This window comes from Carex rostrata, chromosome 21 (assembly GCF_964058835.1).
Source record: "Carex rostrata chromosome 21, lpCarRost1.2, whole genome shotgun sequence".
Taxonomy (NCBI): domain Eukaryota; kingdom Viridiplantae; phylum Streptophyta; class Magnoliopsida; order Poales; family Cyperaceae; genus Carex; species Carex rostrata.
This window is the reverse complement of record NC_135938.1, coordinates 2395839-2412239: the sequence shown is the minus strand read 5'-3', so window position 1 is coordinate 2412239 and position 16401 is coordinate 2395839. Positions and strand designations below refer to the sequence as shown.

Here is a 16401-nt window from a genome sequence, read left to right as displayed (position 1 = left end):
ACTTGTTCGCAACTTCCAGAAAGGTGTCTTCTCCAGTTCACCGACTAAATTGATTTTTATGTAAGATCTAAACCGTCCATTTTTGATCGGACAGTTGATAATGAAACCGAGAGGAATAGTTATGATATTCAAGAGAGAGGAATAAACCCAAAAGTTCCCACTTTACCATTCGCTAAAACCTGCCCACACGACGGGGACACGTGTTAAGATTACTGTGCCAAGGTGTAACCAGTGGTTCTTAGAAATTTTAAGGAATTTAGAAGTGCAACGCCGTGTGGCGAGTCACTGACAACAAACCAGAAAGGGGGCAAAGATATTGACAATTCAAATTTTACTTCAGGCAGCGCACGGACATAAAATGAAAACAGCGATGCAAAAGTATCGTGCACTGCACTAAGTCAAAACTCCACTGTCAATTGAAAGTGCTTTGTCCTTTTTTGTGAAAATCACAATTCAGAGGACATCTTCGATACTAATTATTACAGATTTAAGTCTTTTAACCTTATACCAATATTAAAATATTATAGCTTTTCAATCATTAAGCCATCATTGTATTATGATCTTGATTGAGTGCTTGACCCAACCACATTTCTGTGGTAATTTAATATGCGGATCCCATAAGAAATGTAGAAGTCGAATTGGTTGAACCCAGAAATCCAAATTTTATTGATCTTGATCATTTTTATTTTCATTACTTTTTAGCAACCAAAGAAATTATAAAAAAAAAAACATATAAAATATATATGGTAATAATTTAAACATAGTAACTTGATTTAATATTTAAAAGTCAAATAAGTCCACATCATTCATCCTCATTCTTGTAATTACAAAAGAAAATACCATATAAACAATTTTAGCAATTATTCCTCAACCATTTTCGAATCATCTCCATTTCTAGAATGTATTTTAATTTCTACAAGGGAGACTTTAAAATATATTTTATATTTTGCAATTTATTCTTTTACATCACGGAAATTAGGCTTTAAAAGCAATTACAAATGATGATGCAATACTTTTAGAAAAATTGCTAAATTAATTGTCACATCAGCATTTACAATTTCATTACAAGTGGGATGGAGATGTTATAAGCAATCTGTTCTCTACCAACGTTAATCTTGTTATAATCAAATTGTATGAACATCACTACGAAATGTATCGGCATGTAATAAATATTATAATGAAAACGCATTTTGAAAATATTTGATAGAATAATTCACATTTAAAAGAAACCAGCAAAGGCTACCAAAATTATTGAATTAGAACGTATAGAATGGTTTGGCATGAATTTATATATGATAGATGTAAATGGAAGTAAACTATATAGCTTTTGCAATCTGCTATAATGTGCTGTTTTATAGCATCAAAAGTTCCGCTATATGTTGAAGTTAAGAGTAGAACTAGGGTGTTCTTAAGTTCACCAAGTTTTTTGGTGAATTAAAATTTAAAATCCGTTAAATCAGATTTAAATGACGAATTTGAACTGTTGAAACCCGTCTACCTTATGAGTGATGCGTCTACATGTAAAAATTTTAAACATTTGAATTAATTTAGTATAAAGTCAATTGGTCAAAATTATAAGGTTAATAAACTTAATTGTAATGCATTCATTCTTTGAACATTTTTTTGACCGCTTGACTTTATACTAAATTAAGCCAAATGTTTGAAATTTTCACATGTAGATATATCACTCGTAAAATAGACAGATTTCAATAGTTCGAATTCATCATTTGAAGATAATTTAACAGATTTTAGACTTAAGTTCACTAAGTGACTTGGTGAAGAACACCTAGCTAGTTCTACTCGTTGAAGTTAATATATTCTTGAGCTTTTATGCAAAATTTCAGTGTATGTATTAGGGGATGAGAAAGTAGATAAATGAGAGGAGAATATGATGCAAGTACAAATTAATTGAAATGGGATGAATCTTGCCAAATAAACAAGCATAGATATTAAATTAGACTGGATTTTTCCTTTCTTCTAAAAAATATAAAATTTAGAAATTTGAAACTATTTCTTTAGATAAAGATCACTCCGAATGTCCATAATCTTCAACTCAAGTAATTTTCTGCATATCTAAAGAAACACTAAAAAAATTGTCTAAAATTTAATTCACGAGTACATTTTTTTTCATATAAATTCAATTATTTGAACTGTAAAGACGAAATATAAATTCATAATACAAACCATTTTATAATATTACACTTGAAGCCAAAACCCCATAAAACATATCTTGATCCACTAAAAGCATTTGTTCATAATATATACACAAGCACTTCGCTACTAATGCCGCAAAATTTTAGATCTTAATTAGATCAAGTACCATATAAGCCAAAACCTCTGCTAAACAAACTTGACAAGAACTCTCAAAACAAAATAATCGTAGACAAAAGATGGAGGTCCATCTAGAATGGCGTCTGGCACAAGGGGCAAGTCGATTTGTGGGAAGTAGAAAACCACTTGTACAAGCATGCTGAGTGGAACTTGTGCTTGCATGTCTTGCACGCCAGTCTAGGAAGGCTATGATTGGTCGTATGGATAATGCTGTAGCAAATCGGACACTCCTCCACCCCTTCAAATTCCTTGTCGAAATTAGTCTTCCATACGCGTATTGCCTCTGCTATTGCTCCATTCTACAGCAAGACAACAATTAATTAGATGCCACCCCCAACAGAAACATGGTTTTATAGGACTTTGCACCTAAGGCGGCCCCAACAATTTCTCACATTTCCATCATTCCATAATTTTTTGAAGACTTTTGCAAATAAAAACATCCAACTGCTAAGTTGTGGTGGTGAGAACGCAGCACATTTCAAAAGAAACACATGCTTATCCCTAACTCTAATTCTACTTTAACCTAGATGGAAAGAATGGATTGAACCAAGTTTATAAGAAGCACTTATGAAGTTCAGTTGTTGAATATTAAAAATAACAGTCAGTTGCAAGCTTCAAAATATTGTGCTTTATTGTTATTTTGGGTCATACCGCACAAAATATACTAATCTGCGTTTTATCAGTTTTGGGGATATAGAAATATACTGTAGCCCTTTTTCTCCAATTGAACCTTCTTATATATACTAATTATTTAAGACCCACACAATAGTATTAAGTTTACTACGGACCCACATGAAATAAACAAGTACAGTAAAACAGTTTACAATGGCAAGATCAATATGTTGTGTTTATTTAGCATAGTTGGTAATATATTCATAATTAATAGAACTTGAATCATGAATAATGTTTATTTAGAAGACATATCAATCTTAAACCTTAGTCTATTGCCATTTGAAAATAACTGAGAACATGTTGGTCTCACTTGCAAGTACAGTAAAAAAATTGGCTGAACTTGCAAACAAGGATACTAGGAATACCTAGGAATCATAACATACACTACTGATGGAATTGGATTGAAAGAATAACCTGATTACGGATAAATGCTGTCAAAGATAGCAACCACTTCCGCTTCTTTACTTCACTTATCCCGAGACTTCTTGCGCACTCCACATCAGCATGGCGTAATGGGTACGAGGCAGGGAGGCGGATCACAAGATCCATACCTGCTTCCTCCTTTTTGTATGTTGCAACAATTTCATTTGCAGATCGGCTTACACTAGCTGAGAAGTTCTCATCTGCAATTACAGTGTCCTTCACCTGTATTGTTTTGCATGTGAAATGTTAGAAAGACAGAAGAAATATTGTGCAGTGGGACAGGTTAAAAGGATCAAAACATGATATCAGGGGACATTGGCAAGCAAAGGGGTCTTTTGCTAAAGCTTGAAAACATGGGGGACATAAGAAATTTCAAGGCATGTTAGGAATGTATCTGAAATTGCTTAAATAAAACCTGGATACCTGAGACAATTCATCTGAAACTAGAGAAGGGCTACACCAAGTCTTAGTATAGGACTCAATAGCCATGCAAAGAGATCGATCTCTCAAGCTAGTAAACCAGCCATGCACGTATGACGGCAAAAGGCGCACCATCATTCCATATAAACCTCCCGCAAGAGACGCCATCTGCTCTGTCCCTATCGGCCAGAGTGATTCTATGAACAATGACACAGAGCAGTTCACTATAGCAAGCTTCGAAGCATTGGCTGCATTGGAAGCCTCTGGTAAAAGACTGGTGGTATCTTTGTCCTTTCTTTTTGGGCTTGGGTTGGTGCTTAGAGGTATGTGTTGAAACAGGCATACAATTATCTCCGGTTTGATATTGTCTTGTATAAATTGAATTATCTTTTCTCTGGTTGGGGCAGAAGCTGGCAGGGTTTGCAGGTAATTCAGTAACAACCCCCAAGCAATGAACACTTTCACCTGATTAAGGGGATAGTGAAATGAAATGAAATGACATAAACACAAAAGCATAATAAACAACTATGAAATGAAATAATTAAGATGAACTTTCCAGGTTTGGATTTTTAAGCAAAAGTGATGTTTCCAGACTACAAAGAAATGTTTTCACAATACAAAGCAGAGAATAAAAGAAAACTGTTGCCTTTTCAGATGAAACTAAGTAAAGCTTTTCCAGAAGGCAAATAATGATTCATTGTTAAACAGAAATCAGCAAGTAAAAGCTTTCTAGAGAAATCAGCAAGCAACTAAAAACACCAGTAAAATTTAAGTCGGTAAAAAAGGAAATCTTTGGTTGTAGTAAAGGTAATTAATACAATTTCTTACCCTTTTTAGTTCCAACAAATCCATCTCTAACAGCTGATCAGTTGGCACTTGGATCAAAGTGTGGATCTCATGTCTTAAGCACAAATCCCCATCCAAATCAGAGTAGTCAACACTTTCTTTAACAATTGAAACCTGACAAACCGGCTCTGACGCAAGTACATTGTAGGCCGCAAGCTGCAAATAATGTACCGGCCGGGATGAGAAAAGAAGGGAGTGCAATGCATCAACTGAACCCTTGCTAAGACCCCACAAATCCATTGCTTCAACAGCTGATTTTCTAACCTCCAGAGTCGAGTTGTTTACAAATGAAGCCACTAGGCCCCAAAACTGCAAATAAGAAAACCGGCTCGAGGCTACAATTTCCGATGCCTCTTCACTTATTGATTTTGCAACTGATTCCATTGATCCAGTAGAAAGAAATAGCCTTAAAATATTTTCCATCATTCGGTTTTTCATCTCATTTTCCCATTTTTCTTGAACCTCATTATTTTCAGAAATTACACAAATAATTGTCAAACCAACACTTGCAGTCTCTATTGTTACCCGATCTAAATTCTGAATTATTGCTTTCAGTTTTTCCAAATCTGTCTCTGACTTGTCAACACTTTCAGCCGTTTCCTCCATTAGTAAAACACATGACTGAATCCATTTGTTTAGGCGATTAAACACAACCCTCCAGTCATTTTCTTCAATCTCATGCCAGCAATAAGCAACTATAACTGCAGTTAGTTTTGATTCTATTATTTGCATTAGATTAGAGGAGACAATCCCGCTACCACTTCTTTGGTATTTCCGAAATAAACTAACCAACAGAGATTTCTCTTCATGGCCAACCTCTCTTCCAGTTTTAACTCTGAATGTACCATTTCCTTCTATAATTGTCAGGGGGTAACAAGAGAGAACAACTTGGATCCAATCTTCAAAATCTGCCATTACAACAAAAGTGTAAATATAAGATCCTCAAAGAAAGGAAAATTAAATTCTACAAGGTCAGACAGCTATACTCCAAAAAGTTTATGGGTCTTGCACATGAATGGGAAAAAAAAATCAAAGTTATTTGTCATAGAAAGGATAACTTGCTAAGCTGTAAAACTACATTGAAAGGATTGAACATTAATTTACCTTCTTTCGAAGATTGGTCTGACAAAGAAGATATACATGTATGTAGCCAACCCAATAAACTTCCATCAATTACATTATCATTTCCATGGTCAGAATCCAACTTTTCGCAGAGAGGTTGAATTATAGCACCCATGACATAAGGAAGAACTCTCAGATAAGCCCGGTTTCTAACCGGTGCATTAATAAGCATGTCCTTCACAGATTTGAAAAACACAGACACATCACTTTTCCGACGGGTGTTATCCTTTGCACTTAAAACTAGGAGAATAGTTACCAAAGCACGCAAGAATGGCTCCTGAATCTTATTGACTTCTTGATCTGAGGGAAACCAAGAGTTGAAAAGTATCCAAGAGCTGTTATTGAACCCATATCCATGTAAAACTGTACCTTCAAGTAATATCTTGGCTATGGAGGCCAGGAAGGAACTTTCCTCTTTGGTGTATTCAATCAGAGAAGGCAAGAATGAATGTTGAGCACTACCACCTTGCCATTTCCATGTGCATAGTATCTCAGCAGCAAGCCATTCCCTGGTGAGAGAGGAAGAGGGATATTTGGAAATTTCACCACCAATCACCTTGCTAAACCCAAGGCATGAAATGAGCTTGTTGACGAAGGCAATGAAATTTTGATGAGCTTTCTGCATCAATACAGAAAAAAACAGAGTTTCATCAAGTTAATACAAGGAATTGACCTGACAAATACAGTATTCAACTAGTATAAAGAATAGCTGAAGAGGGGATTAAACAAACCAGAGAGTAACTTTAACATAAATACTTCCTATATATTTTAAGAATATGCAATGACATGTCTTGGCTTTTAGAGCCATTGATAAGATTCTGATGTTTTGCTGACAGATCTGTTGAAATAAGTTTTGCTTAAAATGGTTTTAACCCAGCTTCATCCATGAAATACAAACTTAACACAAAAAATAGCTAAATCCATAAACAGAGGATGTTATCCTGGTAGAGAACGAAATCAAGGCTAGCAATTGTGTACATCAAAAATTAATTACTTACGGGAATATCTTCCATGCTAGCTCGATCGATTATCACAAAGCATGATCTTGATTCTCCTTGGTTATCCAGCCCAACCCAAATAGGCCAAGAGGACAGAGACTTTTCTTCTGACAGTAACTGGTCAAGAAGGGCCTGCAACTCAGTGTCATTTTGACACAGAGTTGAAGCCAAATCCATCACCCATTGAGCATAGAGATCCACCATTTCCTCAGTAATTGGTTCGGTTGTGTTAAAAAGCACAAACCTAATAACCTTAACCAGGATAGTCCCGACAGCAGCCCGAACAGATGGGTCCAGATCAGCCCAAAATCCTGTTCCAACACCTTGGAGAAAACCATGTACCATCTTCCCAAGGTTCAGTTCAGATGGGGACTCAATGTCAGTGTTGTTTCCATGCATGTTATATTCCCAACTGTAAGAAAACAAGGCAGCCAAAATAGCTACAAGTGTTTTCTCCTCAGATAGTGAGGTGATACGATGCAAGCTTCTCTTGATAACTTCGAAAGCAAAACAAGCAGCTTCATACGAGCCCTTGGGAACATTTGGTGTTTGGTACTTGCTATCAGCCAAGGACATGAGCTGGAAGCAAGAAAACCGTGCCCAGTCCAGATGTGAAATAGCTAGCGGGTACACAAATTTTGTCAAAATTCCATCAAGAACATTCTTCAATGCTTCTTTTGAGATGAAACATGCTTGGTCAGCTTTGACTGAGCCTCCAAGTGCAGTACTGCAAGAGTTACAGATCTTTGTAAGCACAAGTAATACAGTTCAACATAATAACACAATAAAACATAGCTCACATAAAATAACGTGATGAAATAAATTAGAATATTTATAGGTTTTACATACTCCAAAGGCTACTCACAATTATTTGTTACGGCAAATAACTTTCTTTACATACAAGCAGATAACCAAAATTTAAATACAGTTTCGTAAGGAAATAGGGCAAATTCTCACAAAGCTCAAGAAATTAAAATCCAGGGATTAAGGTATGTTGAGCAAATATATTGCCAGGGTTCTTCCAAGAAATAAGAAAATAAACAAGAAAAATAATAAAATAAAAGTTAAGTTTCAGGATTGGAGCTATACAATGAAGTCACTGGAATGGATGTTTACTTCACAAAATTACAACACCTCACCAATCTGAAAAAAAAAGATTGCATACCACAAGAAGCTAGCTTCTAAAGCTCCAGAGGAAGGACCGGTTGCAACTGCAACTGTGGCAGAATCCAACAAGTTATGATGCCAGTGCTCAGGGAGAGATCCCTTTCTTTTCAACTTTCCAATATTGTCCTCAATTTTCTCCAGAAGAATCACAAGCACTTCCAATTGGTCAATGTTTACTGAACTTTGACCTTCAGTCAAGAAAGTGAGGATTGAACACCACTGCTCAGAGAAACACACCTCTTGCATTAAACTGATCAGAAAATCAAGTTTTGCACCAGAAGTGAAGGTATTACTGCCCAAACACCAAGGGACAAGATCATCCTTGAATGCCTGAAGAAAGAATTTCAGCTTCTCATGCTCATCACCTTTGGCTGATTTGTCAGAAAGTTCTGAGAATAACTCTACTGGCCCAAAAGTTTCAGCTAGGGTAGATAGAAGGCTGACAAGACAAGCATTATTCTGCAGAGAAGTAATCATACTGTTATCATCTGATCTCAGAAAAACAGAAAGTTGTTTCAAACTGAGGGTCAGAAACCATCCACATTCCACAAAATACATAACCATTAGCCTATGTTAATATTAAAATTTTTGTTTTGTCTTGAGCATTCTATTACATCCTCATTTAAACCCCATGTACATCATATGACCCCCATAAGTACAGAAAGAGACAGTAAAATGTAGAAAACAAAAACACAATCAGACACAGTACGTGTACTCCAAACAAATGATGATTGAGATATAATAATAGAGCTTACTGATGATCTGATAACAGGGAAAGCATCTTTAACTAATGGCCTCGCCAGAGAGTCCAACGGCCAGGTCTTTCCCTTATGCAACACAAGGTCATCAAGCAAAACAAAGAATTTTGAAATTTGCTCCATGCGCATGTTAAATATTTTGGATTTGTCCCCTTCATGAATAATTTTCATGCATTCTCTTTGAAATGATGAGCAGAAGGCACTGAACAGTTTTTTATCTGCCAGATCAAAGAGGTCTGACAGTATTTCGATTATGCCTTTACCCAGCTTTTCGAGATAATCATCCAAAGCCTTTGAAGTTTGCTCTCGTTTCTTATCTAACGAAGTGTTGTCCAGGAGAAGGTAATCATGCAAAAGGAGCTTTAGGAGAATTTCATCTAAGATTTTGGTAGGAAGGTCGCTTGATGTGCCTTCTGCGCAGTATCTGGAGACAGGAAAATTTTAAGAATTGATAGGGAAAGTCCTAGTAAAAAAATAAAAAGGAACAAGCCTGCAGTATAAAATATCATTTATACTGTTCTGAAACATAAATGTAATAATAGTAATACCAACTGCTACAAAACTAAAAAAAAAATCCTTTGTGCTCTCCATTGTTGATTCACTTCAATATCCAAACTAACTGTGCTTGTTCAATGTTCATTTGTACATAAGTGGGGATGAAGAGGGGAAGTCAGCACTTGTAAAGAGATCTGGAGAGGAGCTTAAGCGCAAATGCTTCTTTTGCAGGGGAATATATAAATTGTGTTTTGTAAGGGCAAAACCTGGAATTCTAAAAACAAAAAATGGACCTGCTTATTTGTACTATGCATTACCTTGAATCATTTTGCAGCACAGAAAGAAGGCATTGTTTATAGGAACTGAAAAATACACTTCTCTCCTGAGCTGAAGACCTTGATGGATTCCTCCCAGCCCAAAAATTTCTTAAAAAATCCAAAACAAACTTCTCCACATTCACTGCTTTAACAGGTATAGAATCAAAGAACTTCACCAGAGCTGGGTACGAAATCTCCTGTGACCCGTAACAACCATTTCGCAAAAAATTCCATAGTCGAGCCAAAACAACCTTCTCTATATTACAATTCAACCAACCTTCTTGAAACTTAGAGAAAAGGATAACCATCTCCCACATGGACGAGTGGCAAAATGGGTCCTTCTCTTGAAATGAACCGAGTATGGCAGGAGACACAATCTTCATGCTTCCTTCATTAAATACAGAGGGTATGTGCTTTATGTAACTCGTCAGGAGGGAATAAGTGGCTGACCGTATGGCTGGTTCTTTAGACTTAAAAAAATCTAGAAAAAAATTGTGCGAGGGAAATAGGGTTACAGCTGATGATATGATTGTAGTTTTAACTTTAGCGAGTCCTTTCTGTTCTTCATCCTTGAGGTTTTCAAGATTCCTTTGTAGTTTTAAACCTAATAATATATCTATGAGTGTGGCTATTGCTAGCAATGAAGAGGAAATTGTCTGTGAAAAGAAAGAAAATATTAATAACTTGTATAAATTACCTAACTTGGATTGTTTGACGTATTGACTATATTTATGACATAAGAAATAATAAATCATACACGCTGATACATGTCTTCTAGTTCATCTGTAGGTATTGCTTTGTCAGACAGAGCTTGAGGAGAAAGATTTAAATTCTCTTCAAGATATAGAAATATCTCCTTTCCACAGAGCATCAATGCATCCAACCTTTTCTCAGATTGTGGAAATGCTGCCTATCATAACAAGGTTTAAAAAGTATTACTCCAAACAGTCACAGGGAACTACTTCAAAATGACTAAGAGCTTTGAAGGTGCCAAGAAATGCCCAAAAAAAAATCTTCAGATCAGCACACAATTTAGAAAGTAAAATATTTTTTTAGGAAAATGGCTATAATTTAGGAGCATGTCCATTGGTATAAGGTATGTAGGAAAGACCTCGAAAGAAAGCCGTGCAGCTTGTGAAACCTCGGAAGCAGGATCAAACTGAGAAAACCACCAAGGACCCATTAATGATTTTAAATGTGGTGCCAATCCCCTCCTAAACAAAATCAATTAACATTATTATAAGATAAAACAAACAAAAATGTTTACTCTACAGACAACATATATACGAAGTTACAAAAAAAACAATATTAGCATAAACCTGACAGAAGTGACAAGGGCAGCCATGGTTTCATGTGTGGCCCGACGGACCTCCCTATTGTAGTCAAGCAAGAGCCTTTTATACTCAAATGCCTATGAAGTTCACCAAAAGAAGGCTAGGAAATAAGAAAGAAAGGAAGTGCAAACATTCGCATAAAATAACTTCATTGAGAAACATACCCATAGTGGAATAATTTGCACAATTTCTTCCCCAGGGATTTCCTTGAAAAGCTGAGTCAATGATGCCAATGCTTTAAGCTGGTCGATGAAAAAACATTAAATATCTCACAATAAAACAAGGTTGCCCAAAAAATAATGGAAATAAACATGAATTAGAATTAAAGAAATAGTAACATGAATAATATTAAAAGTGAGATCTTTACTTTTGTTGTACGATCTTTACGACCAAGCCTCTTTATATGTTGTGTTACTTCATTGTCTACATCCTAAAAAAATGAAACAAAAATAAAAGAACAGCATGAGATTTTCCACAGATTGAGTAAGATACTGTCAGTAGTACCAGTTCATATTCTCCACTACTCAATTTACAACATATGGAGCAGGGAGCATAGGTTAGTACAGTAAAGTCATTACTAAAAAGCAATTCTCAGAATATGACTACAATATTTAAATGTTCAATGTAAAACACAAATCAACATTGTTTTCCTAAAACATCACAGAAGTAGCAATAAAGATTAATTACTATTAAGTCCTCACAGTACATTACATACTAACACATGCATTGAGGACGATCTCCTTTATTGCCACCGGCATTTACACTACAGACAGCTCCAGGGTTCATTCCCATTATAACAGCTTGTAAGGGTCTAAATACAAAAGTACCATCTACTCTCCATTTAGACAACTAATGACCTGATTAATTACAAGATGTCAAAATTAAATAGAAGATAAGTACCGAAAATGGCTGAGATTCTTCAGCTGAAGTAGAAGAAACAGAGGGTTCGATTTTGGAGCTTCCTAGATATCCTCCAAAACCCACAACCGGACCACCAGTAGGCGCAAGAGCTGATGCCATACTGATATGATTTTTTTGAAAAATAATAAAATCAAAAATTGAAAAATAGGTCACGAAGGAATAAACGATTGAAGCAAGCATTAAACCTGCTGCTAGAAGCTCGGTTCTTGCTTCGCGCCGCATTACCCTTTTGGCTTCCCATCGTAAGGATAGTTTGAATTTCAGCTCTTTTTCTATTGGTAGCAGAAAACCCTAGAGTAGAAGGTGGAGGAAAGCTGCCCAAAGAAGAAAAGAGATGGCGAGATGGAGACGAGCATAGACTAGTCGAACAGAGAAGACGGGGTCAACAAGCAAGTTCTCCGATAGTAAGGCGGCGAGGCGGCGAGCCGGCGAGTCAATTGGGCCGGTTGGTTATTTATGTTCTTCTGTAAATGATCAGCGGCTCAGATCAGTCCTAGCGCTTTCAATTGATATCTGCAACTTAACAAATACGATAACAATAATCTGTAGTCTGTACACTGTAGAGCGCAAACAATCAGGAATGGTTAATGAGCGCTTGGTAGGATCCACTGCTTTGCCGTGGCCGAATGGTGTGGTGCGACCTTTTAAGTCAAATATTATAAGAACATCTACATCTCTCAAATTTTTGGAGTTTCTAAATAACTATTAATTAATTTTTAAAAATTTTGTCTTTGAAAGTTTTTAAACCCTCACATCCTTGAAACTAAAATTAGAGTTTCTTAATTGCCACATAAGCAAATAAATTACTAGAGAAAAGAATTTCAGCGAATTATTTGGCCACGTCAGAGTTTATAAACGGTTTCTTATTAAGAAACTTTGGAACAAAGTTGCTAAATAAGAAACTCATCTACATCCCTGAAACTGGTTTAAAAACTGCCACATCAGATTAGAAGCTCCAAGAGTTTCAGGGATGTAGATGCTCTAAGAGACTGCAGGGACGGATCTTTAGCCGAAATTTTTATTAATAGAAAAATAAATAAATAAATATTGATAATAAAGAAGAAAATGGGGTAAAATTGAGTTCTAAAAAAAAAGTGATAGTTTATAACATTCAGAGAAGACGTTATAAATAATCACGACCTGATTAGTCTGCTCTAATTACTCTCTATTTTAACCGTGGAAAAAAAAAACTTTTGGACTACATAGGTTATCACGGCCCGAGAATATCTAAACTTCATAGACTATCACAGTCAGAGAAACAGGAAAACAAATTGATTGCGCAATTTCTGTATGAAGTCCAGGTATACTCCGGACGTTATAATCTATCACGTTTTTCCTATATCTCAATTTTACACCATTTTCTTCTCTATTGTCGATATTTATTTATTTTTCTATTAATAAAAATTTCGGGATCTTTAGTGTTCTCTAAAAAGTGCCGGCTTTCTATTTATATTTTTTAATTATGTATATTAAATTTAAAGGACAGATAATTTCTATTACACTCTCGAGGATTATTCATATATTCTACTCTTGTAGTTTTAACCAAATGTCTGCGTACTTTGAACTCAAAGAGAAAAGAAAATAAAAATGTGAATTATGTATAGGTCGTTGACAATAATTTAAATAGATGAAAAAATAATTCAAATTTCAAAATTTTCTCAATTACCAACATTTGACGATGGCTAATATTCCTTTGGGGCCCGTTAACAATGAGCAATATTTTACATAGTCTGTATCATTATTACTGATATAGCAATCTGGTAATTTAATTATGACATAATATTTATTGTAGTTTCAAGAATTAAAAAATTACTGTGATTTACTGCAAAAGAGCATGAACAGCAATGATGGTAACAACGATACAACACAAGAATAACTGGAAATGCAACGTTCTCAGCTGGATGCTTCTCTTCCCTGGATTTCTACCAGTATAAATTTGCTTTATACTCATGTGAACTCAGCATCCAGGTAAAATTGCAACCAACATTTTTGCCATTATATGTTTGCCTCTCAGATGCTAATATTACATCACATTTTTATAAATAAATCTTCCTTTTTCAGAGGTACATATGAAGTTCAACCAAAAGAATATAATTTTTCTCAAAAAATAAACAATAACCAAACATAATGTCAAACAATCCTCTCCTTGCAGACTCAATAATAAGCAATTGAAATCAGATTATTAAATTTAGAAATGACAAAAGCTATAATCGTTGCATGATTTGGAGCCATTGCCATATTCTTAAGATTAATTACATTACATTGAAAAGAATAACCTGATAAAAACAAGGAAAAACTTCACATTTCAAGATTGTGATCGTCAGTTTCACAAAGGTAATGTACTACTCAGTATAATACCAATCATTAAAAAAAAAAAAAACAATCACATACCTATGCTAATTTCATGAGCAACACCTTGGTGGAGGCTCTTTATCAGGTTCATCATCTATTATAACTAATCCCCTTTTTGGAACAGCTGTTAATAAACCTTCTGTATTTTCTCTTCTTTTGTCCATTAACCCTGGATGAGAGTAACAAAACAGTAAATAAAAAATATATTGTGCCAAAATTTTGATAGCTCAAAACTTGTACGTTCCAGAGTTCTGAACTCACGTTTGGCTATATCAAGGAACATCTCATCAATTCCTGTACCGGATTTTGCAGATGTCATGAATAGTCTTGCTCCAATACTTGTTGCATAACTGCAGTTACACAACTGAATCATTTTTTGTATAACACTATTTCTTCTTACTAACAAGATGTAACTGGTACGAAGCTAAACTACCTCTCAGCCTCTTGAATGTCGATCTTATTTGATCTAACTAAATCGCTTTTATTGGCTGCGATAGTCATGGTGATATCTCCTGGTGCCATTTGCTGGAGCTCTTTAACCCATTTAGTGACCCGATCAAATGTTTCGTTGCTTGTTATATCATATACAAGTAAAGCAGCTGCTTGATTTTCACAGAGAACAATAATATAATTAAATAAAATGTAATTAGAATGTTTGCAGTTACAGCACATAAGCTGTAACAAAAATATTGTTATGAAACAGTGTACCATCTGCATCCCTGTAATATATGGGTCCCAATGCATGAAATCTTTCCTGTCCAGCTGTATCCTATGATTCACCAAAAAATTATTGAAAACGTGATTTGAACTCAGCAAGGAGCAAGAATTACCAGCCTTCAAACATGGTACTAATTCAGATCCTGTACCAGTATAAACATATTCAGGCCAGTAGGTACCAGAAATATATAGGTTTGAAACCCAATAACTGTTACTCGTCCTTTACATTCTTTAATGATCCATTGCACAATGCAGTGCAAAGTGAGATCTAGTTGTATATATAGTGGTATCAGTTAAGCCAAATTGATCTAACATGACAACTGGGAAATTTGGTACTTCTCGCGTTATTCTGATAGGCCTCAGACAAACCCACTGGATAGCATATGTAATTTTAAAAGCTAGTAAAAAAAAAACTAATTTTAATAAATAGTTAAACAAAGGAGATAGTGACGCACCCATATAGACAATGTAACAGGCACACCTTCAATTATCAATCTCTTTGTCAAATAGGAAGCTTGTATAGTAGCCTCTTGCTTCTCTGAGAAAACATTATTTACATACCGTACCACTAGTGATGTTTTCCCTACTCTTCCTGAAACATTTTGATTCAACCACCTGTTAAGCATTTCTTACTGAGAAGGTTTGACATCAAAAGAGGAAACTTTTCCTTAACTAACAAGAACTGAGAAAACTATTGGCTTAATTTCAGGCTCAGGATTGCATTTGGGGGAAGATTGAGTCTTAATTTGGTTGTATTGCAGTTAGGTTTGCAATCAAGCCGGCTAACCTAACCTTGCCAGCCTAATTAGCATCAACTAAAGTTCAACTCAAACAAAACTGAAACGAAGAAGAAAGCAACCATTTGGATTGGTAGCAATTAGCAAAGGGTTAGTTCAACAAAGGAATTGGAAATGGTTTAATTATACTATAAAAGCTCACCATCGCCTAGTAGCACGAGTTTAAAGGAGATATTATTGGAAGGCTTCGCGACCATTCTGAGGGAATTCACCAGAGCTCACCAGTAAAAACGATAAATTGAAATTATGAAAGAGGAATTGAAGAAGAAACAACTTCACAATTTCGGAAGAGAGAATAGAGAGAGAGGTGGATGCGTGTATAGGAGACGGAAAAAGTCAGACCGGTTCCTCTGTATATATTTTTGTCTGAGCGCTTTGTGAAGCGACTTGTTTCGGGACCCACTGTTCAGAAATTCTCCACACAAAAAACCACAGAAGCACATTCCCGGTCGGAAACAGAAGAATTCCGGAAACAACTAGTGCGATGTTTCTGCATATTTACTTAATTCATTTATAACTACAGTTTTTTTTTTTTATTGAAACTAAAAATTAATATATATTTCAATATTATATATAAATAAGCCGACCAAATTTAATAATTATTACTTTTAACTGGAATAAAAGAATAAAATCTAAATCTATAAATCCAAATTTAAAGCATTTACTGTTTTTATATTTTTTTGCTTTACACGGCTTCCAATGTATGGAAATACCAAAATGGCAAAGATTTA

The 16401-nt window shown here is 35.2% G+C and overlaps 2 protein-coding genes across 2 annotated transcripts; both read right to left on the bottom strand.

The window, feature by feature from the left end:
• Positions 1-2215: 2215 nt before the first annotated feature.
• On the bottom strand, positions 2216-12379 carry LOC144573415 (HEAT/U-box domain-containing protein). The gene is made up of 16 exons (XM_078323204.1): positions 11990-12379; positions 11784-11904; positions 11251-11313; positions 11048-11125; positions 10869-10960; positions 10661-10763; positions 10307-10459; positions 9550-10205; positions 8735-9161; positions 7978-8438; positions 6813-7539; positions 5797-6433; positions 4675-5600; positions 3850-4311; positions 3418-3648; positions 2216-2630 (listed from the first exon to the last, which is right to left on the bottom strand). Exons 1-16 carry the CDS (start codon positions 12043-12045, stop codon positions 2403-2405), a joined length of 5421 nt encoding a protein of 1806 aa, XP_078179330.1. The 5' UTR covers positions 12046-12379; the 3' UTR covers positions 2216-2402.
• A 1583-nt stretch (positions 12380-13962) lies between these two features.
• LOC144573554 (uncharacterized) lies at positions 13963-15983 on the bottom strand. The gene is made up of 6 exons (XM_078323338.1): positions 15813-15983; positions 15329-15465; positions 14865-14925; positions 14590-14755; positions 14418-14506; positions 13963-14325 (listed from the first exon to the last, which is right to left on the bottom strand). Exons 1-6 carry the CDS (start codon positions 15865-15867, stop codon positions 14207-14209), a joined length of 627 nt encoding a protein of 208 aa, XP_078179464.1. The 5' UTR covers positions 15868-15983; the 3' UTR covers positions 13963-14206.
• Positions 15984-16401: the final 418 nt, after the last annotated feature.

What these genes read in the sequence shown, in the direction of transcription:
- LOC144573415 (XM_078323204.1), bottom strand. Translation starts at nt 12,045, where the DNA reads ATGGGAAGCCAAAAGGGTAATGCGGCGCGAAGCAAGAACCGAGCTTCT. An exon ending in CTGCACGGCTTTCTTTCGAG is followed by an intron (nt 10,460 to 10,660) that starts GTCTTTCCTACA and finishes TTGTTATGATAG; the next exon opens with GCAGCATTTCCACAATCTGA. An exon ending in ATTTGTTGGAACTAAAAAGG is followed by an intron (nt 4,312 to 4,674) that starts GTAAGAAATTGT and finishes CCCCTTAATCAG; the next exon opens with GTGAAAGTGTTCATTGCTTG.
- LOC144573554 (XM_078323338.1), bottom strand. Translation starts at nt 15,867, where the DNA reads ATGGTCGCGAAGCCTTCCAATAATATCTCCTTTAAACTCGTGCTACTA. An exon ending in ACTCGTGCTACTAGGCGATG is followed by an intron (nt 15,466 to 15,812) that starts GTGAGCTTTTAT and finishes AAAATGTTTCAG; the next exon opens with GAAGAGTAGGGAAAACATCA. An exon ending in GTTCCTTGATATAGCCAAAC is followed by an intron (nt 14,326 to 14,417) that starts GTGAGTTCAGAA and finishes ACTCTCATCCAG; the next exon opens with GGTTAATGGACAAAAGAAGA.